Source organism: Felis catus, chromosome E2 (assembly GCF_018350175.1).
Source record: "Felis catus isolate Fca126 chromosome E2, F.catus_Fca126_mat1.0, whole genome shotgun sequence".
In the NCBI taxonomy this organism is placed as follows: Eukaryota; Metazoa; Chordata; class Mammalia; order Carnivora; family Felidae; genus Felis; species Felis catus.
Genome location: NC_058382.1, coordinates 44,668,854 through 44,691,367, shown reverse-complemented (window position 1 = coordinate 44,691,367; position 22,514 = coordinate 44,668,854). Strand labels below are relative to the sequence as shown.

General features: G+C 37.8%; 1 protein-coding gene across 1 annotated transcript in view; it reads right to left on the bottom strand.

Annotated features, from left to right (window-relative positions):
- LOC101083640 (cytochrome b5 type B) overlaps positions 1-22,514 on the bottom strand; it is a 37,721-nt gene that overhangs the window by 5,337 nt on the left and 9,870 nt on the right. The window contains exons 2-4 of the mRNA XM_006941673.5: positions 12,240-12,368; positions 11,705-11,734; positions 2,641-2,669 (exon numbers count right to left, since the gene is read on the bottom strand). Coding sequence (XP_006941735.1) covers positions 2,641-2,669; positions 11,705-11,734; positions 12,240-12,368 — 188 coding nt within the window. The remainder of the gene's footprint in view (positions 1-2,640; positions 2,670-11,704; positions 11,735-12,239; positions 12,369-22,514) is intronic.

The window sequence follows — 22,514 nt, the reverse complement described above, 5'->3', positions numbered from 1 at the left end:
TTCAACAGGAAAAAAGCTACCATTTTATACATATCACTATAAAGTTAGAAGCCATACCATCTAATACAACTATTGGCAAAGTGATATCTATCTCATCTGTATTTTCTACATTTAATCCTCATGACAGCCTGAAGAAATAGATACTATTAGACCTGCTGTATACGTAGGAAATACAAGCTTGGCACCCAAAATCACGAAGCAAAGTTAGTGATGGATTCCTGATTCCAATCAATGCACTTAATCTCTAGTTAAGTCTGGACACTAATAAGGATACACACCCACATGGAACTAAAAACTTTAAATGACAGTCGGCTTGAGAAGGCCTGTAAGAGACTTTCCTTAGGAATTTCAGGACAGTCATCACTCTCCTTAAAATAATTCTTCTCTAGTACAGCTTACTAGCACTCTTACTTTTAAGGTATAGTTCTTCCACGATCCCAATGACCTGCATGCCCCTCTTACTAAGACATATGCGGCCTTGGTATTAAAAGGTTTTTAAGCCAATAAAACCAGCTGAGGTTCAATAATAAAACTGCTTGTCCTTGCCTAAACATGCCTAGTGCTTTGTACACTTCAAAATGGCACAAAGCTGCTCCAGAGAAGTTTAGAATGTCGGCCGAGTAGCTTTGTGTAAAAAAAGGAAAGCAAGCGAGTTGGCATGTACAACAGCAATATGGCACGTGGGGACTCTGCAGTCATGTCCCCACAAAGGTAATCAGTTCAGGTATCTTGGAGAACCACCACAGGACACAAAAAAGTTTTAAAGCAGGCTCCTTGAGAAAACACCGAAGAGACATTCTTCAGTACAAAAGACTGAAAATGGTTGACCGCCAATCCCCATATAATGTTTTGTAATACTTAACTGTCACTGGGCATAGAAGCAGAGGAAATGGATTTATGCTGAACCCAAAGAGTTCAACAGTAACGTCTTAGCCATAAGACAGAACTCTCTTCTGGAGAGTCGCTCAGGTTGCTGCATGTAGTTGTGACTCATTTGTTTTTATTACTTTGTAGTATTCCACTTTATGAATATACCAGAATGGATTCATTCATTTTATTAAGGAATGGCTATTTGGGTTGCTTCCAGTATATTACTATCTTGAATAATGCCCTTACAAACATTCTACTATGTGTTTCCTGGCATACTTGCGCACACATTTCTCTCGAGTATATCCCTAGATATGGAATTGCTGGGTCAAAAGTTATTCATATTGTCCAATTTACTAGATAATGCCAAATTCTTTTCCAAAGTGACCGTACCCACTTAGACTCCCCTAAGAGGGTCTAAGAACCTTGGTGATCCACTTCCTCAACAGCTCCTCTTATTTTCAGAATTCTCAATTTTTGCCAATCTGGTAGCTGTGAAATACATACCTTAAGATTTTAATTTGTATCTCTCTGATAACAAATGAAATTAAACCTTTTTGTGTGTGTGTCTACATTTGTTTCCTCTTCTCTAAGGTGCTTGTTTAAGCCTTTTTCTCACATTCTACTACATTATTTTTTAATTGATTTGTAGGAATTCCTTTTGTATTCTGCATAATAATTCTTAACGAGTGTTATGTGTAGCCCAAATCGATTGCAAGTTTATGGCTTGTGTTTTCAAATTCTCTACAGAGTAGCTGGCTGAGCATAAGACCTTAATATTAAAGAAGCTGAATTTACTAATAGTTTCCTTTAAGTTTAAATTTCTTACATTCTTTGTCCATCACCTCAAATAAAAAAAGAGGCAATACTTTTATAGGGGGAAAAAAACCACATCTCTCTCTCTCTGAAATGTTTTAAGTGGAAGCTCAGAAAGATGAAACAGATCTATATAATCTCTATAAAGATTTTTTTACAAGCCAAGGATTCCAGTCATTTCAAGGGCATTTAAGGGATGACAAAAATATACCTTTCAGAGTTCATACTATTATATTACTAAAATGACCGCAAGGGATATTCGTAAGTAATCCTTTGAAAGAAACCAAATTCCTGAATATGCATGCAATACATAATTTTTTTCTTCTATAAAATGCAATAATAGCACCCACCTTACAGAGCGGTTGTGGGGATTAAATGTGATTAAGTTTCAAGTAGAAGTTGCATAGCTGGGCTGAGCAGCTCAGACCGTTGGCTTAACTTACCAGCAGTTACTTGTCCTTGCATATTGGCCTCTCGCTGAATGTGATCCCAATTTATGTCACAACATGATTTAAAAATTACTCAAGGCACAAACTTTTGAGATTACTCTAAATGACTGAAACTGTAAAAGTTAATTTTGCTAATGGTAAGGAACTACTGAATGTGCAGTAATTTTGGCCAAAAAATAGTTGTTAACTGTCTTCTTTTTCTTAATTGAAATATAGTTAACACGTACCTGAAATATAGTAACACGATGCTACATTAGTTTCAGATGCACAACACAGTGACTCAACAAGTTTATACTTCCACTGTGCTCCCCACAGCGGAGCTGCCGTCTGTTTCCGTACAACGTACAAGGTTTCACAATACCTCCGGACTGTATTCGCTGTGCTGTATGTACCTTTCATTCCTGAGTCAAACCGTACTCTTAAGTTATGTTATACATGTATATTTATGGAAGAACCTCTGGCCAGATATTAAGTTGAGCATAAGGAAGTCCAGGGAATGTATACTAACCTTTTGCACGTGGCATCTTTCGAAGGGTCCTGAAGAAGACGCATATTAAAAAATTTCAAACAAAAAGAAAGATTAATAAAGTATGTAAATCTTGAATATCTACATACAGAACTTCATCTTTCATGCAATTTGACATTTACAAATCGAATGTGATGGGAGCACCAAGAATTCTATTTCTGGTAACATACTGGTACTCCCTAGTGAAGAACAACTAATGAAAGCATAGAGAAATGGCCTAAACTTTTTTAGATGTAAAAAAAGAAAAAAAGGGAAAAAAAGCTACTGATATAAACTATACTGAAAGGGACTAATTGCAGTCACAATGATATGCCTCATTCAGCTGGGCTTGCCACTGGCAGTAGTTAAGATCACATTTTCTGAACACATATTTTAAAAAAAATACAAACTCTTGTGACAAACAGGTCAACTGTGAAATGCTCTAAAGCATGCCGAGGACTGCTTTGTGGCTTACAGAAATGAACTGGTTTACTCTATGAAATCATAATAATTATGACTATAGACCTTAGGGCTTATTCAACATTGAAATGGGAAGAACAGAGTTAGGGGGGAGGGGGAATACCAAAATAACCTTAAAAACAAAATTTTGGCAATAAAAAGTAAGGAAGTACTGACTGATACATGCTTCAACATGGATGAACCTAGAAAACATTATGCTAAGTGAAAGAAACTGGATACAAAATACAACATATTGGGGCACCTGGGTGGCTCAGTTGGTTAAGCATCTAACTCTTGATCTCAGCTCAGGTCTTGACCTCAGGATTGTGAGTTCAAGCCCCTCACTGGGCTCCACACTCAGCATGGAGCCTACTTAGAAAATAAAATGAATGGGGTGCCCGGGCGGCTCAGTCAGTTAAGTGGTTTGTGGGTTCGAGCCCCGTGTCATGCTCTGCACTGACAGCTCAGAGCCTGGAGCTTGCTTCAGATTCTGTGTCTCCCTCCGCCTCTGACCCTTTCCCACTCACACTCTGTCTCTCAAAAATAAATAAACATAAAAAAAATAAATAAGTAAAACAAAAACCACACAACGTATTATATAAATATTACGTAAGAGTATCAACATGAAAGGTTCGGCATAAGCAAATCTAGTGGCGGAAAGTAGATCTGTGGTTTCCTAGGGTGGGGGAAGAGGAGTTAAAGGGAAATGAAAATGACTGATAATGGGTATGGGGTTTCTTTCTGGAGGGATGAACATGTTCCAAAATTATTGTAATTACGGTTGCATAACTCTGTGAATATACTAAAAACCCAACTTGTTCATCTTAAATAGGTGAATTGGATGGCACATTAATTATATCTTATAAATGTGTTATTAAGTTCAATTTAAGTGGGGTGCCTGGGTGGCTCAGTTGGTTAAGCATCCAACTTCGGCTCAGGTCATGATCTCACCGTTCATGAGTTTGAGCGCCGCATTGGGCTCTGTGCTGTCAGCCTGGATTTTGGATTCTGTGTCTCCCTCTCTCTCGGCCCCTCCCCTGCTCACACTCTGTCTCTGCCTCTCTCTCTCTCTCTCAAAAAATAAAATAAACATTAAAAACAAAAAGCTGAATTTAAGTAAATATCAAATGAAGTTACTGATTCCATTAATTAGCTGTATATACAAAAGAACTGCTAACTCACTGCCAGAGGACAAGCCCATTTGCATAGGTTACTGCTGCCCAAAACATCCTCTTTGCCAATACGTAGAAGTATGCTAAGATATGAACACAGAATATTAACCGTGTTTAACCACAATTTTCAGTAATCTCCAACAATTTCGAAAAACCCTACATACTGGCCTAGATACTTCAGAGCAGATCGTGAAATGAGTTTTAACTTCATGTATCCAAAACACTGCCATGCAAATGAATACATACCCCAAACCCAAAAGAAATTAGCCTATAGGCAAGTAAAACTTCTAATAAAAAGTGTCAGATAAATCAAGTTAATATACTACTACACTTCTTTGAGACCTCGATGATTACTGTTATCTGGGACATTTCTACTAGAATATCATAAAATCAGGTTAAGTAAAATGTGTTACAAGCCAATCTTTGAGAAAATACAACCAATGTCTTATAGATTTGGAAGGAAGTGGTTTCAGTAGTAATGGTAGAGTGTGTATTAATTTATAATATTGCCTTTTAAAAGATTCCACTACAGTAGCCATGAAATAACTCCCATCAGGAAATAATTCCATCAGGAAAATGTCCATGGTCTTTTATGCTTTATCCACATATATACCAATGATTTGCAGAACAAAAAATGTATGGTTAGTATAAAAAAACTTTGAGACCATTTCAAAAGCTTATAGGAGAGCATTATGGAGAAATGTACGTGTTATGTTTAATCTGTAATCATAGTAAAAGCCATATGGGTCACATAAATGGATTCTCTAGATTTCAAACCTTTAGGATCTTTTAAAACTAAAAGCCTGGAATGTGTGGTAAGTGGAGTGAGTCTCAAACAGTGCGGGAACCGACTGAGAAAACAAAGAGGCAAAGACCAGACAGAAGGAAGACCATAATATGCTCCTAGTGTAACAGTTTCTAATAAGCAATAAAAAAACCTTTAAATATATATATATATGTATATATATATATATATATATATATATTTTTTTTTTTTTTTTTTTTTTTTTTTTTTAAACTAAGTACCTCAACTCCTGTTTTAAGATCATTCCACCCCTGGTGGCAAAAAGACCAACTTCTCTACCACTGGAGGAAAGCAAAGAGAAAGAAATGTACCTTCTCTTTGGGATTCTGACAGCCAAGTAAATGTCAAACTACAGTGACTCCGCTTTTAATCAACTACAATGAAAGAACTGTTTAAGGCACTGCTCTTAGAAGCCAAGTACCTCAGCCAAGTTCGGAAAGAAGCCAAATAAGTTATTTTTAATTTAACAAAATTAAAAAGAAAAGGTTCTGTTAACACAAAACCTTCCTTCACCCCCACGCCACCATTCTCTCCATGCTGTTTCCCAATTCCCATTTCTACTCCAAAGCTCGGTGCTAAATCTAATGGACGCTTAAATGAGATTCCCATAGTTTATGATGGCCTTTAACTTCTCCCTTTGTGTATTCAGACATATCTGGCTGGTTACGTTCTTGCCCACATTTTAATTTACATGCAAGATTCTTAGTCAGAGGAACGGGGACTGCTCAGTCTTTGGCATGGAAAGCTAAAATTGCAATACTCTGATTTTAGTTGTAACAGAGCAGATCGAATCCAGAGTTCTTCTACCAAAAGCCTTACCAAGTAATTAATATGCATGTTTCTGGAATACACTTCCAAACCACTAAATTATTTTCAGTCTACTCTGATGTTAGTTTAAAATTAACAGAAAAGAACTATTTAAATAAACTGGTTCCTAAACGTCAAGGTTCATTAAGGCTTTAATTCCACTAACTAACTAACTAACTAACTAACTAACTAACTAACTAACTAAACAAGGACTCTGTAGGATAAAAGGGAATAAAGCTACTCATAACTGAATAGCTTAATAAGGCTACTCATAACTGAAACTGTCTACTGCCTTCAAGTTCAATGCTAAATCAGTTTCCTCACTTACAAAATGAAAGGCTCGGACCAGATCAATTTTAATTCTAAAGCCATATTTAATTGACTTAACACAATTTTCTAACCCAAGGGTATTTTAGCAAAATCTACAATAGCAGAAGAAAAAAAAAAAAATCTATACTAGCAGCCTTCTAAAGGTTAGAGAGAAGGAAACACTATTCTCCCATGTCTGGAAAGACTGACAGAGCATGGCCCACATGTAGACTTTTCTTATCTTACACCAGGTATATAAAGATATATTTTTCTAGATACTCTTCCAAGAGACACTGTGCCCTTTTGATATGGTTAAGAGAATGACAAAGAAATGTCATAATTGGCAAACATATGGGAAAGGATTTATTTGGGGGTCAGTGGGCATGGTTTCACTATGAAAACTGTTTATGAAACATGAGACAATACATGCTTAAGGAATAGTGTACTGTGTCACCAGGACATAAATATTGGAAACAATGCACCAGAATTAGGATTACGATGCATTAAAATACATACATACATATATATGTATGTATGTATGTATGTATGTATGTATGTATGTATGTATGTATGTATAGATAGGGCATTTATAAAATGTACCTTCAACCTCAATAGTTCATATTTAGATTTTAAATGGAAGGGAAATCTATTGCAAGGTATATAAGGAGCTTATGTTTTAATTCTTAAATTGGATGCTTGCTATTCCAAGAGGATTCCAAGTTTTAAAATTGGAAAAAGTGGATTTTAAACCACATGACACCTTCGGTAAAGCTAATGAGTATCTGGGTGGTTGAATACAGCTTTTTATTTAGAACACTTTGGTAGCTATGTAGCCAGCAACTTATGAAAAACAATTTTGGAACTTTTGGCCGCAAAATGAATTTTACTATTAGTTTCTTAAAACCCAAAAAGTTTGTTGAAAATACATGATTTCAACATTTTATAGTCCCTCCTATGGCCACGTGTGGATCTTGAGGACAGCCTTCTCAAAAGCTCCAATGTATTAACAATTACGGTCTTATAAAGTATGTACCATCCCTAGAGGCAGTCCAGTCAAGTAAAAAATATTTCCCCGCATATGGGGGCAAAATTCAAAAATGAAAAACACCCTTCAGACAAATTTCTGTAGAACCGTCTCAAGAACCCACTGTGATAACACATATAGGACATTCATAGAGTAATTTCTACTGGGACCAAAGAAGTGAAAAACTTGTTATACTAGAGGGCTGATTTGAAAACGATGTTACCTTGTCCTCCTAACACCTTCTCTTGCAAAACTACACATTATTTCTAAATAAAGTGTCATGAGGAGAAGGCATTAATCCTTGAGATGCCTCAGCAATGGGAATTTTGCCTTTCAAGAGGGCTTTTGCCATTACATTCTATGCTTTATTTCAAAATATTACGTTACAAAAAACAAATGCTAGATGAAATCGGAACAATGAAACAACCCTACAAAATTATTTGGTAAAGAGTAATCTAAAGGGCATCGGCATAACCATTCCAAACTTTAACAAATTAGGTTGTAGGTATGACAGGAATATTAAACAATTCTTACAAGGAAACTTTTGGTACTATGCAACCAAGTAACTACATTACATAATTACAAACAATGTATTCTTTTTAGATTCTCTTCCATAAAAGAGAAAGTAAACTGAATGCTATATGCATGTAAGAGAAAAATGTTGTGTAACAAAAGTCAGTAGCATCAGGAGTAAAAAAATAGATTTGCCTTTAAATGCAACTTATAGATTGCTTCTAACATAAAAGTTAAACTTCCTAAGTTAAAAAATGAAGTTTAGGGGCGCCTGGGTGGCGCAGTCGGTTAAGCGTCCGACTTCAGCCAGGTCACGATCTCGCGGTCCATGAGTTCGAGCCCCGCGTCAGGCTCTGGGCTGATGGCTCGGAGCCTGGAGCCTGTTTCAGATTCTGTGTCTCCCTCTCTCTCTGCCCCTCCCCCGTTCATGCTCTATCTCTCTCTGTCCCAAAAATAAATTAAAAAAACGTTGAAAAAAAAAATTAAAAAAAAAAATGAAGTTTAAATAACATGTTAAGCCTTTATAGAGATGATATTATTTGTTTAAAAAAATACATCAAATCCTATTACAGCAAATGCCATCTTACTGAAATTTTTGTCCATGGAATATCGATAAAGAAAAATCAACCACAATAAAATTTTTAAGTAAAAAGAAGGTACAGAGCAAGATTTTTTTTTAAAGGAAGGAATGATTGGTCTGCCTATCAACTGATCAATCAATGGACGGATCCGTCCGTCCATCTGTTTATATTTATGAATGCATAGAGTCTCTTTGGAAGAGTAAACAAGAAAATGGTAGCTGACTACCTCTGGGGAAGGGAGCTCGGAGACTGAGAGCTGGAGATGGAAGGGAGTCATTTTATATACATACATACATAACGTATACATAAAAAGTATACCTTTTTGCACTATTTCAATTTTTCACTATGTACCATCATGTACTACCCATTCAACAATTTAAATGGAAAATGGTCCAGGTATTGAATCTATTCACTTCAATGATATCTGAAGCAGCTGAACTGTTGCCCAGATAACATCTATGGAATAAATCAGTGAAATGGTACCGACTTCTTTCGTCAGGTTCGTGTTCGTGTGTACTGCATCTCCTGAACTGGTGGCACATCAAACAGCTACCCCACCAGTGAACGCATAATCCAAAGGGAGACGTGACTGACCACAGATGTGCCTAGGTTTCTTGAAGCGCAGGAGACGGGCAGGCCAAACGGCACAGAAAACTCAACGCACTTCTAAGGTGCGTTTCTATAACCCAAAGCATACCAGAAAAACGTTAACGCAAGTACAAATAGAAGACTGACGGCTTGCAGCATAGGGACTAATCCAGGGAGGAAGAGATTCAAAGAGACAGAAAGGTTTTTAAGTCTGGTTTGTTATCTGAAGACTGAAACAGGTGAGAAAAATATCTGTCCCCAGATTTGTAGTTTCTAAGCTTTTACATTTTAGTATTGTAATATTTCAGGGCCATGGACCTCGGGCATTATCAACCTAACAAGAAAACAATGGTGAGCATCAATTATTTACCTATGTTAAAGCAAAAGCAGTATGAAAGGCAGTTTGCAAAAAACTGAGGAAAGGTTCCAGATTTAGATTGTGTAATAGTACATTCTGGGTGGCTTTTTTTTTTTTTTTTTTTTTTTTAATTTTGCTGAGGGGGAGGCTGGAGGTGATAGCTTCAGGGAGGGAAGAGATGGGAAACTTAGGGGGGAGAAGAGAAGTGGAAAAATGAAGGAAAGGAAAAGAAAGAGAAAGGAAATGAAACCTTTGTCTCCTAAGGCAGAAGACATCTTTTAATTAGGCTTAAAAAAAAAAAAAAAAAAAAATCACTTCTTTGTAGAGGTTCAGAAACCCTTAACCAAAAGAAAGTATTAATGAAATGAATTTTACATCCTTCTCTTCATGGGGAGTACAGAAAAACTAAGAAAAGAGACATCTACATCTTAGACACAGAAGTGCCTATTTAATTTGTAAGAAATAAATCTGAGGGACCAGGAATGTCTTCCTGGAACTGAAATCAGGTTGGACTATATAGCTCTATAAAAACCTATGTGTGGTCCTGAAATTTTCCCCAAAGGTTTTCCTTGCCCGATCTGCCTGAAGTACAGCAATGTGACTGAAAACACTCAATAACCTACTCTCTACTTAATGGAGACTGTCCTTTGGGTACAAGAGACATAACGAAAAACAGAGCTTTGAAAATACTGCCTTTAGTCACTCACTGTTTATACGAGGCAGGGGCCAAACTACATTTGGAAACTTCTAAATTATTATAGAATTCAGTGAGCTAAAAGGATTTCTTTTTCTGTATTTCTTACAAAAAAGCCCAAGGCTCAACAGTTTTAATTTAGCTGAGACATCTCTAATTAATTCTTTGGCCTACAAAAGGCAGACAGTGCTTTCTAGAAAAGAGAATTCAAGTTCCCAAACTTTTCAAATGAAAAGATGGGCATATCTTTCAGCAAGAAGTCTGGTGCTTGGCTACCTGGGTTACTTTAAGTGCAAATTCCCAAGTCCCACCTCCAGAGATTATGAATCAGTAGTAGCGGGAGCCCAGAAAATAGACATTTCAGACACATGCCCAGGGATTCGAACACAGATGGCCCACCGGACAGAATTTGAAAAACACCGCTCTCCATTGCTAAGAATGATCCCTAATCACATACTGAACTAGCAAGGACGAAAAACAGCAACAAGAAGCAATTTGTAGAATTTCAGACATTATAATTCCACAATTTTTTCTATTGCTTTAATAAAGGGTGCTCTCATGACTGTTGTGTAAAAGTGGGTGATGGCTCCCAGATACATGGTGCATCTCTTATACAAATGGGAATATCCCCTGAATTAAATGTTTACTGTAACTGAGACCAATGTTTTCCAGACGTGTTCAAGATACTCAGCAAGGCTATGCATAGCTCCATCTTCACCTTCATTACGAGGGGAAGACAAACCAACCCCCAGTGCTCACGTAGCATTTAAAAAACCGCTTTCGTCTCCCTTCATAAACAATTCACCAGTTCAGAGTAGCAGAGTATAGCAAGACGGAAGAGTTAATTTCCACAGACACTTTGGATGGCAGAGCAACAGATGGCAGACACTGTCAAGCAGTCTCTCGAGTTGAAAGAATTCCTGTGTCTAGGCCAACTTCAAGTGCCGTATCAAACGTGTTCAGTGATTCCAGGCCAGTGAGGAAAGGGAAGCAAGAAGCTAGCAGAAGGAAAAGGGGAAGGAGCGCTGCCTCCATGATGTTCTAGGTGGCAACTAAACTGCTGTCCCTTTAAGTGGGAGGGCAACAGACGGAAGTCAAGAAATGTGTGACGCAGTCAAGGAAATGAACAGCCCTGCTTGTGGGAAGCAAAATGGCTTCCAGATTTTGTTCCTGGTAGGTCCTGCAGCGCACATTAAGGTTTTCAAATATTTAATCTTTTGTTTTTGCTGTATCACGGAGTAAATGAAATGGATGTAGGCCTATTTGAAACTGCATGACACAAGGATTAAATCTGGGTAATAGGGACAGAAAGGCCCATTCTAGTAATTACTCCAGTCTGTAACTCCTTCAAAGACTTTCAAGTGAAAATCAACTTTCCAGTTATTTTCCCAACACAGAATTATTCTCACAGTATTTAATGTAAGAATAAGAAATACTTTTCTACAACTGAACCCAAAAACTAATTTCCTTCAAAACCGTACAGAGCATGGCTTTAGAATTTCCTTTTTTTTTTTTTTTTAAAGCAAGTACAAGCATGAACAAAATGTTTCCTACTGTTCAAGACTCAGCTATTCTTTTTTTCCTGAGATGGCACTGAGTCCAAGCTCCTGAAAAATAGGATTTTTGCTTAGGAAAAAAAGGAACACTTCTCTTGTTAAGATAATTAAAAAAAAACAAAAAACAAAAAACATTCTACCTGAGTAAATAGAAATATAAACACTTGAAACACATGAGAGAAACAGATGATTTCTTCTTACCTTGCTACCACTTTCAGGTTTAAGGTCATTCTGTTAAAAAAGGAAAACAAATAATATTTTAAGACGTATCCAAAGGCATATCTCACTATATACTTGTCTCTAACTTTAGAACATGAAGACTACGTTCTGGTAGTAGAGAATTCTCTGAGGGACGTCAAGGTCTGTGGAAGGGTATCTGCCCCCACACTCCCAACTATGAACCTACCAGGGTGCCTTGTTCGAATGTTCATAGTTACCACCGTATGCAAGAAACTGCCAAGAACAATCAAACCATTATTTTAGAAAGAGATGTTATTAATGATATTACAAAAATCAATCAAAAAAACAAAAAATCCAAAACCAGTTCTCTTAACTTTTTAGATACTACACGTGTTGTTTTACATACAAGAAGCTGTATCTTAGCGCAGTAGGCCAAATGATTTGGGGGAATATGCAGCCTGACAGCTGGGTTGATTTTCCATTTTATGAATTCATCCCTCTCCTTGTGTTCTGTGGCTAGTCAGCAGCTTCCTCTCCCAGTTCAGTTAGTTCTTACCGGATGCACATCACCGATATAGTACTGCTTGAGCATTTCTCTGGCATCAGAGGAGTGGCCTACGTCCTCAAAGCTTTCACTTGCATCTGCACCAGCTTGTTCCATTAGGACCTCTTCTCCCCCAGGATGCTACAAGGAAAAGATACTTGCTGAAGGGAGTGCCCTCTGAAAAGCAAGCTAATAGAAGTTACTTTCCCCTCTTGAGCTCTTTTCTCTTTTCTTCCCTTAATGGGAGTAATGGGACAAATTGACATTGAATGCCACCTGATAGGATGCAATGGGAAAAACGAAACATGACTTCTGTGATATTTATACCAAAAGTATCTAAAATTGGTAGAATGGTGAGGAAACCTAGGACAGTAGCAAATTGAGAGTCTACAAAAGGAGTGGCCTTTCTTCACCCAAAATAACAAGGTCACAAAAGCTAAGGAAAGACCAAAGAACAGTTCTGGATTGAAGGAGGCTGGCAAGATAGGACAACTAGGAACAACATGTGCTCCTGGATGGATTCTTTCTGCCAACATTATCAACACGGCTGCAGAAACTCGAATGGACGCTCTGGTCAAAGTACGGAATTCTTTATTCTCCCTCTGTCTCCTCTCCCTTGCTCACACACTCGCTCTCTCAAATAAACAATTTTTAAAAATTAAAATTAAAAATGCTTTAAATTTCCAAAATAAATAAATAATAAGTTAAATAAGTGGTACCAAAATAACTGCCTCTGTACCAAGGAGGTACTTCCAAGCGATACAACCCTGGACAAGTTACTGAGAAATTGAGATGTCTTTGTTTCCTTGTTTATAAAATGGAGATAATATGAGTAGGTATCTTAATTATTATCATATCAAATCAGATCAGGATATGAAATACTTTGTACTCAGAGAAAGGTACAGTTTGTATAAGACGCTACCATCTGTGACTCTAAAAAACAGATACATACACGTGTACATACACATAAAATCTCTGAAAACAGAGGCACTGGACTGGCTTAGTCTTAGAAAGTGCAACTCTTGATCTCAGGGTGGTGAGCTGGAGCCTGTGGTAGGTGTAGAGACTATTTCAAAACAAAGAAATCTTGGGGTGCCTGGGTGGCTCAGTCAGTTAGGGGTCCGACTTCGGCTCGGGTCATGATCTCGCGGCCCGTGAGTTTGAGCCCCGCGTCGGGCTCTGTGCTGACAGCTCGGAGCCTGGAGCCTGTTTCAGGTTCTGTGTCTCCCTCTCTCTCTGGCCCTCCCCCGTGCTCTGTCTCTCTCTGTCTCAAAAATAAATAAAGATTAAAAAAAAAAAAAAAAGAAAAGAAATTAAAAAAAAAAAAATTTTCTCTGAAAACAATGAAAAGAACCTGGGAGCCAGGAGATGAGGTGGAAGGAAGACTTCACTGTACACCTTTTGGAAATTCTTTTACCAAATTAAGTACTATCTGTCAAGAAAATATTTTAAAATTACATTTAACACAGTCCCTGCCTTAAACGTTCAATAAACATTTACTTACAATGAGCAAATTTAGAATTTACATTTATGACATGTCTAAATTTGTATTTTTTAAATATCAAGTAATGTTTTTAAGTAGTTACTTTTTGTAACAACCTTTTAAGCAGGAGTATTATCATCCTTATTTTAAACATGAATTCAACTAAGTATAATCTCCCAAAGTCACTTGCCTATGAGCTCCTTGAGGACAAGGATAACTTCTATTTTTGTCTCATAAAAGATCTCCATCCAGTGAGTGGGTCCCCCATGCCAGTGCATAAGCAAGCTGTTTTAAAGCAAGACTGAGAAAGACACCACTCACCTGTCATCACAACTGAACTCTCTCAGCTGTAGTAAGCCATTAGCTTTGGAACTGTGTCCCAACGTGCCCTACATACCTCAACTATGTTAAGACGGTCTTTCCCTATGACACATCCCAACTATTATGTTGCCTTTCGGAGCAAAAGGATGACAAAATTTCTTAGCAGCTTGAGATATTTCAGGAAGTGGTTGAATTTACGAATTCCTGCACAGCTTTGTGCACAGCTCTTTCTAGAGCGACAAAGTCTTCACTTTCACCAATCTCTCATCACTTATAAATAAATAAGAAAAAGTGCCACACTTAAATATGTATATGTAATACATATCCATTGTTTCTCCTGTATATTCTTTTTTTTATTTTCATTTTAATTTTTTAAACGTTCGTTTATTTTTTGAGACAATGCAAGAGACAGAGTGCAAGCAGCGGAGGGGCAGACAGAGGAAGACACCGAATCTGAAGTGGGCTCCAGGCTCTGAGCTGTCGGCCCAGAGCTGGACGCGGGACTCGAACTCACGAACCGTGAGATCATGACCTGAGCTGAAGTCAGACGCCTAACTGACTGAACCACTCAGGCGCCCCTCTCCTGTATATTCGATCATTTTAATCACTACACTACAATTTTTACTGAGTACTTATTTGATACAGTAGGCAGTGATAAAGATAAATTCATCCAGTATATACTGTCTTATAACCTTTCTTTCATGGAGGCAAGGAAGGTTGGAGAGGTAAAAACAAACAAACAAACAAACAAACAAACAAAAAACAACCTTAGGTTTAGTGCCTCTCACTCCAATATGTGGTCTTAATACACATGGTTTAGAACAAGCAAAAGGTTTCAAGGAACCTTTGTTACTGTTTTAGAACTCTATAAACTTCAGATAATATTTAAAATCAAATGGCAGGCCAGCTGGAGGCAGTGCACTAGGCCTGGGGTCACAGCACAACCCAGGCAAGTCCTGAGCCAAGGTAACGTGCAGGTTCGGGCTCTGGCCTGCAACCCCAACCAGACTGGCTCATGGCAGGAGAGACACCCAGCTGGCTCAGCTGGTAGAGTATGAGACTCTTGATCTCTGAGTTCAAGCCCCATGTTGGGTGTGGAGATTACTTAAGAATAGTATCTTATGGTATCTTAAAAACAAACAAACAAACCAAAAGATGGCGGGCACCACGGCTCTGGATGGCTCTGGGTGGTCCTACCCATGTTCATCATCACCCTCCCTGTGGCCATGATCCACCAGTATGTGTCCATCCAGCCCCAAAGTGACAAGAAGCTCACCCAGAAGAGTTCGAGCCCTCCATCGGGCTCTGTGCTGACAGCTAGGAGCCTGGGGCCTGCTTCAGACTGCGCATCTCCGTCTCTCTCCCCCCATCCCTCACTAGTACTCTGTCTCATTCTCTCTCAAAAATAAATAAAAACATTAAAAAAATTGTTTTTAAAAATGAGAGGGGCACCTGGGTGACTCAGTTGGTTAAGCATCCAACTTCAGCTCAGATCATGATCTCACAGTTTGTGAGTTCAAGCCCCACATCAGGCTCTGTGCTGACAGCTAGGAGCCTGGAGCCTGTTTCGGATTCTGTGTATCCCTCTCTCTCTGCCCATCTCTCACTAGTACTCTGTCTTTCTCTAAAAAAAAAAAAAAAAAAAAAAAAAAAAAAAAAAAAAAAAAAAATTTAAAAATGTTCTTAATAAAAGAATAAAAACAAAAAAAAGAAGCTCACCCAGGACCAAGTATTTGACAGCTAAAGTCCTAGTTCAAAGCATAATCCTCAGAGATGAAAATTATATTCCCAAACAGTCCTTCTGACATGAAAATACTACTTCTAACCACCCAGAGTAAGGATTTTTCAAAAAAACTAAAGGGAAAATAGTACTACCTTCTCCTACGAATGATCCCACTATGCTCACAAACATGGTCAAAGGGAATTTAACAAATGTTCTCCCAATGATTCTTAGTGGTGAATGGATAAACATGACAGACATGCTTAGGCTTTGTTACAACCAAAGACCTATTTCCACTGACCTTGTGTTTTTTTGTTTTTTTGTTTTTTTTGAGAGAGAGAGATAAAGCGTGAGCAGGGGACGGGGAGAGAGAGAGGGAGACACAGAATCCAAAGCAGGCTCCAGGTTCTGAGCTGTCAGCACAAAGCCTGATGCAGGGCTCAAACTCATGAACTGTGAGATCATGACCTGAGGTGAAGTTGGACGCTTAACCAACTGAACCACCCAGGCTCCCTGTCCACTGATCCTGTTTTAAGCCTATGCTACAGTAAAGAACTGAACTATTCACATCATCTGCATCCTGGTGAATTCCACATCATGGTGCTTCTACTAAGCATTTGGGTTTTAGAGCATTTACTCTCTCCTTCTGGGCCAAGATAATGCCAATGACCAATCAAAAATAATACAGGCACAAATAAGTAACAATAATAAACTGATTACGTGTTACCGCTAATAATAAAAAAGAGAAGGAGGAGGAGAAAGAGAAGAAGAAGAATGCAGGCACAAATGACTAGAGCAGCCACGGCCATACCCACAGACAGCAACAGAGCTTTCAAAGCAAAGTGGAAAGTTTTGGAGCTAATGGATCACCAGTGGGCACTAGATGATGTCAAAGAGGAGCTCATGGCCAAAGATCTCCACTTTGAAGGCATGTTCAAAAAAGAATTGTACATCTGTATTTATTGAAGCAGGATTAGCTCTGTTGTGAACACACATTGTAGCCCTTAACCTTGTAAACTGAGCTGGGGCCTCTCAGAATAAAAAGGAGAACACAATGAGCTAGTGGACGTGCAGCAAGGATCATTCTTGTCTGAGCCAGGTTCCCCTTTATGTTTGAAACTAGAGGAAATGACTGTATTCTGGGTGACTTACAGTGAAAGAATTATTTTTAAGATGTTTAAAAAATTCCTTCTGGTGATAACAGAAAGGAAAGGCAGAGAAAGGAGAAATCCAAGCTAGTGATAATATACAAAAAACTTAGCAAAAATTCAATCTTTGGAAGAAACATTGCCAATTATAATAATTATCACGTACAATCAGCCTGATATATAAACCGCAGTAAACTCCTGTTTCCTTGGGATCCAAATATCCTGAATTTTTACATCTAATTTATGCACTAGTATTTTAATAACTTCCCTCACAAACGTAATCATTTTCATTAATGAAAATTTAGAAACTATTTATGAACAAAACAAGTATCTCTATATTGTTCACCGTGAGCCTACAGAATCACATAAAGAGCAAATGTATTAAAACTTTATCCAAACAAATTCTTTTTCAGAGTGAATATTCAGGGCAGGGACGTACTTAACAAACCTCCTATGTCTCTTCATACTGTCCAGGGAAAATTGGTGACCCTGGGGTACTGATGGATTCTCAAGTGCCTTTAGGAATGATCCTCTATAGGTTAAATAATGGGATATTCTTCATGTGGAGTTCAGAATAGATCAAATCAACTGAAAAAAAAATCAATGTCTGGTAAGTCAACTGAACTTAAGACCCAGTTATCTGGCTAAGAGTTTACATATCATTATAAGAAGGTAGAGAGGGTAAATGTTGGCAGATACAAAGAGAAAGGATGTCCAGGAATAACTGCCTGGATTAAATGTCCTAGGAAACTGGCAAGGTGCCATTTCTGTATCAACAGGTAAATGTAATTTGCATGTTGAGTACTGTAATCAAAAGTGAATTATTTTTGACTCTATAAATTAAACCACTTTGTTTTCTCTTTAAAAGACAAATCAGGGGGCGCCTGGGTGGCACAGTCGGTTAAGCGTCCGACTTCAGCCAGGTCATGATCTTGCGGTCCGTGAGTTCGAGCCCAGCGTCGGGCTCTGGGCTGATTGATGGCTCAGGGCCTGGAGCCTGTTTCCGATTCTGTGTCTCCCTCTCTCTCTGCCCCTCACCCGTTCATGCTCTGTCTCTCTCTGTCCCAAAAATAAATAAACGTTGAAAAAAAAAATTTTTTAAAAAAAGACAAATCAGGGGCTCCTGGGTGGTTCAGTCCATTAAGCATCTGACTTTGGCTCAGGTCATGTTCTCACAGTCCATGAGTTCGAGTCCTGCATCGGGTTCTGTGCTGACAACTCAGAGCCTGGAGTCTGCTTCACATTCTGTGTCCCCCCCTCCCCCCCTCCCCGCCCACCCGCCGACCCCTCTCCCCAACTCAGACTCTGTCCCTCTCTCTCTCAAAAATAAATAAATATTAAAAAAAATTAAAAGACAAATCAGTTTTATAGAAGTAAAACAGGGGAGGTCAGAATAAAATCTGTGGATCCAATTAATGTCAATATGCTAGTTGTGATACTGTACTACAGTTTTACAAAATGTTACCATTGGAGAAAATGGGTAAAAGGTATAGGGATCTATCTTTTTTAATGTTTATTTAACTTTGAGAGAGAGAGACAGAGACAGAGACAGAGACAGAGAGACAGAGAGCATGCAAAAGTAGGGGAGGAGCAGAGAGAGAGAGAGACAGGATTTGAAGTAGGCTCTGTGCTGAGAGCACAGAGCCCGATGTGGGGCTTGAACCCATAGACCATGAGATCATGACCTGAGCCGAAGTTGGATGCTTAACTGACTGAGCCACCCAGGTGCCCCTATTACTTTTTATAAGTACATATGAATCTATAATTATTTCAAAAATATTTTCTATTAAAAAATCAAGTTGAATTCCCTAATTATACACCCAAAAGAAATGTGTATACATACATGAACTCATACACACACAAATGATCACAGCTGCATTATTTGTTATGACCCTGAACTTGAAAACCCAATGCCCATAAGCACAGTATGAATAAATTAAGGTATAATTCTATAGTAGAATCCTAATCAGCAATGAAAAAGAACAAACCACTGCAATATCCACAACATGAAAGAATATAGACAGGGAATAAAAGACACCAAACATAAAACAATATAAATTGTGACACTCTCATTTGTAGGAAGCTCAGAAACAAAACAAATCTATAATCTTAAAGCCAACAGAACATGTACCTCTGGGGATGATGAAGAAAACAGTGATTAGGAGGCACAAGGAGAGGTTCTAGCATGCTATACAGTTCTAGATGGTGGTTATCCAAACATGTTCACTTACTAGAGTGACACCATATGGCTAAAACTTAGGAATATACATCTAGTGGGAAAATAAGCTCCAAAATATCATATACACAACTACCCTTGCATATATAGTCAAATGATCTTCAATAAGCGATGCAATACCACTCACAATAGGGAAGGGGCACTCTCTTCAACAAATAATGCTGGGAAAACTGGATATCCACATACAAAAGAATGAAAATGGACTCTTATCTTACATCATGGACAAAAATTAATTCAGATGGACTAAAGACCTAAACAAAAGACCCAAAACTATAAAACTCCTAGAAGAAAATATAGAGGAAAAGCTTTAGGACATTGATTTGATAATGCTTTCTTGGATATGACATCAAAAGCATAGGCAACAAAAGCAAAAATTGACAAATGGGACTACAGCAAATTTAAAAACTTTTATGCACTGAAGAACACGATCACCAGGGGCGCCTGGGTGGCGCAGTCGGTTAAGTGTCCGACTTCAGCCAGGTCACGATCTCACGGTCCGTGAGTTTGAGCCCCGTGTCAGGCTCTGGGCTGATGGCTCAGAGCCTGGAGCCTGTTTCCGATTCTGTGTCTCCCTCTCTCTCTGCCCCTCCCCTGTTCATGCTCTGTCTCTCTCTGTCCCAAAAATAAATAAAAACGTTGGAAAAAAAAAATTAAAAAAAAAAAAAAAGAACACGATCACCAAAGTGAAAAACCAACATAATGACTGGGAGAAAAGATATGTAAATCACAAGGGTTAATATCCAGAATATATAAAGAACTCCTAAAATTCAACAAAAACATCAAATAACCTGATTATAAAACAAGCAATGGACTTAAGTAGACATTTATCTGAAGATAATCTCCAGATGGCCAGCAAGTATATGAAAAGATGGTGAATATGAGTAGTCACTGGGGAAATGCAAATTAAAACCACAATAAGATCCCACCTCACACCCACTAGGCTAATTATAAAAACACACAAACAAAACAACCACCACCACCATTGGGTGAAACCCAGAAAACCCAGAAAATAACAAATGCTGACAAGGATGTGGAGATACAGGAATACTTGTGGATTCTCAGGAAAGTAAAATGCTGCAACCACCAGCAATATCCATCTCCGGAATTCTTTACATCTTGTAAAACAAAAACTCTATGCACGTTAACAATCTTTGTTTGATTTAAAAGGTCTCTTTCATCTGATATTAATATGTAGCCACCTCTCTCTTTTGGTTAGTATTTTCATGGAGTATTTTTTTCCATCCTTTCACTTTCAACCTATTCGTGTCTGGATCTAAAGTGAGTCTCCTGTAAGTAAGTAAATAAATAAATAAATAAATAAGTAAATAAATAATAAAGTGAGTCTCCTATAGACAGCATATTGTTGGATCTTGTATTTTTATCCATTCTGCCAATCCTTGTCTTTTGATTTAAAAACTTAATCCATTTACATTTAAAGTAATTACTGATGGGGCACCTGGGTGGCTCAGTCAGTTAAGCGTCCAACTTCAGCTCAGGTCACGATCTCGTGGTCCTTGAGTTTGAGCCCCGCGTCGGGCTCTGGGCTGATGGCTCAGAGCCTGGAGCCTGCTTCCGATTCTGTGTCTCCCTCTCTCTCTGTCCCTCCCCCATTCATGCTCTGCCTCTCTCTGTCTCAAAAATAAATAAACGTTAAAAAAAAAATTTAAAAAAAAATTACTGATGAGGAGGGACTTAACTCTCTCAAAATTAAAAACTTTCATACATCAAAGACATTATCAATATAGTGAAATGACAAGCTATGGAATGGGAGAAAATATTTGCAAATCAAATATCTAACAAAGGATTGATGTCCAGAATATAGAAAGAAATCCAACTTAAAAAGCAAAAAGACAATTCAATTAAAAATGGGCAGAGTCTGATTAGGTTTTTCTTCAAAGAAGATACAGAGGACCAGTAAGTACATGAAAAGACACTCAACATCATTAGTCTTTAGGGAAATGCAAATCAGACCACAATGAGATACCACTTTACACCTGGCTAGAATGGCTGTAATAGAAAAAAATAGTAAGTGCTGAAAACAATATGGAGAAACTAGAACTTTCTGGTTCTACTGCTGATGGAAATGTAAAACACTGCTGTGGAAAACAGTTTGGAGTTTCCATAAAAAGCACAGAATTGACATATGACTGAGCAATTCCACTCCTGGTATATAACCATATGCACTGAAAACAAGGACTCAGATACTCGTATGTGAATGTTCACTGCAATATTGTTCACAAATAGCCAAAAGATGGAAACAATCCAAGTATCCATGGATGAATGGTTGAATGGACAAACAAAATGTGGTATATACATATAAGGGAGTATTATTCGGCCTTAAAAGGAAGGAAATTCTGATATATGCTACAACACGGATGAACCTTTAAGACATTATACTAACTGAAAGAAGCCAGATACAAAAGGGCAGATATAGAATTATTCAATTTATATGTGCTGCCTAGGATAGTCAAATTCATAGAGACAGAAAATACAACAGTGATTACCAGGGGCAATGGAGTTATTGTTTAATGGGTAAAGTTTGAGATCAGGCTGATGAAAAAGTCTGAAAATAAGTAGCGGTGATAATCATCTAACAGTGTGAATGTACTTAATGTCACTGAAGTGTACAGTTAAATATGGTTAAAATAATCAGTTTTATGTTATGTAGATTTTACCACAAGAAAAATTTTAAAAACCAACATTATGTTAAGTGGAAAGGATCCAGACACCAAAGGACAAATATTGTTATGATTCTATTTATGTAAAGTACCTAGAATTAAGCAATTCCAGAGAGACAAAGCAGATTAAAAGTTATCAGAGGAAGAGTGAAGAGGTGGTAGTTATTGCCTAATGGTTACAGGGTTCTGCTTGGGGTGATGAAAAGTTTTAGAAACCGATATCGGCATTAGTTGCACAACACTGTGAATGAAATTAATGCCACTGAATCGTACAATGAAAATGGTTAAATGGCAAATGTTATGTGCTATATATTTTGGCACAATAAAAAAATAATAAGGCTACGTTTACATACCTATAATTAATATTAGCCAAAAATTTACTTTCATCTGAATCACAGCAAAACAAAACAAGTAAAACCAAGAGTTCCAGGGTTAACTTGAATAATCTAGATTGGTGGCCTACACTATTGAAATCTATTGGACAATCATAAGTTTCTCCCTATTTTTATTCAGTGTAGCTAATGTAAGGCAGTACATATTTCCCGTTTTTTCCAGGACCTGCTTTACTTTTGAATCTCGTATGAATTTACAAAAAATTATTTTGACTTGGATAGCCTTTGTAGTTTTCACACTAATGGATCTTGTCCCAGCTTTTATTATGTAAGCAATTACACTGGTTACAAATAAAATTTTTTAAATAT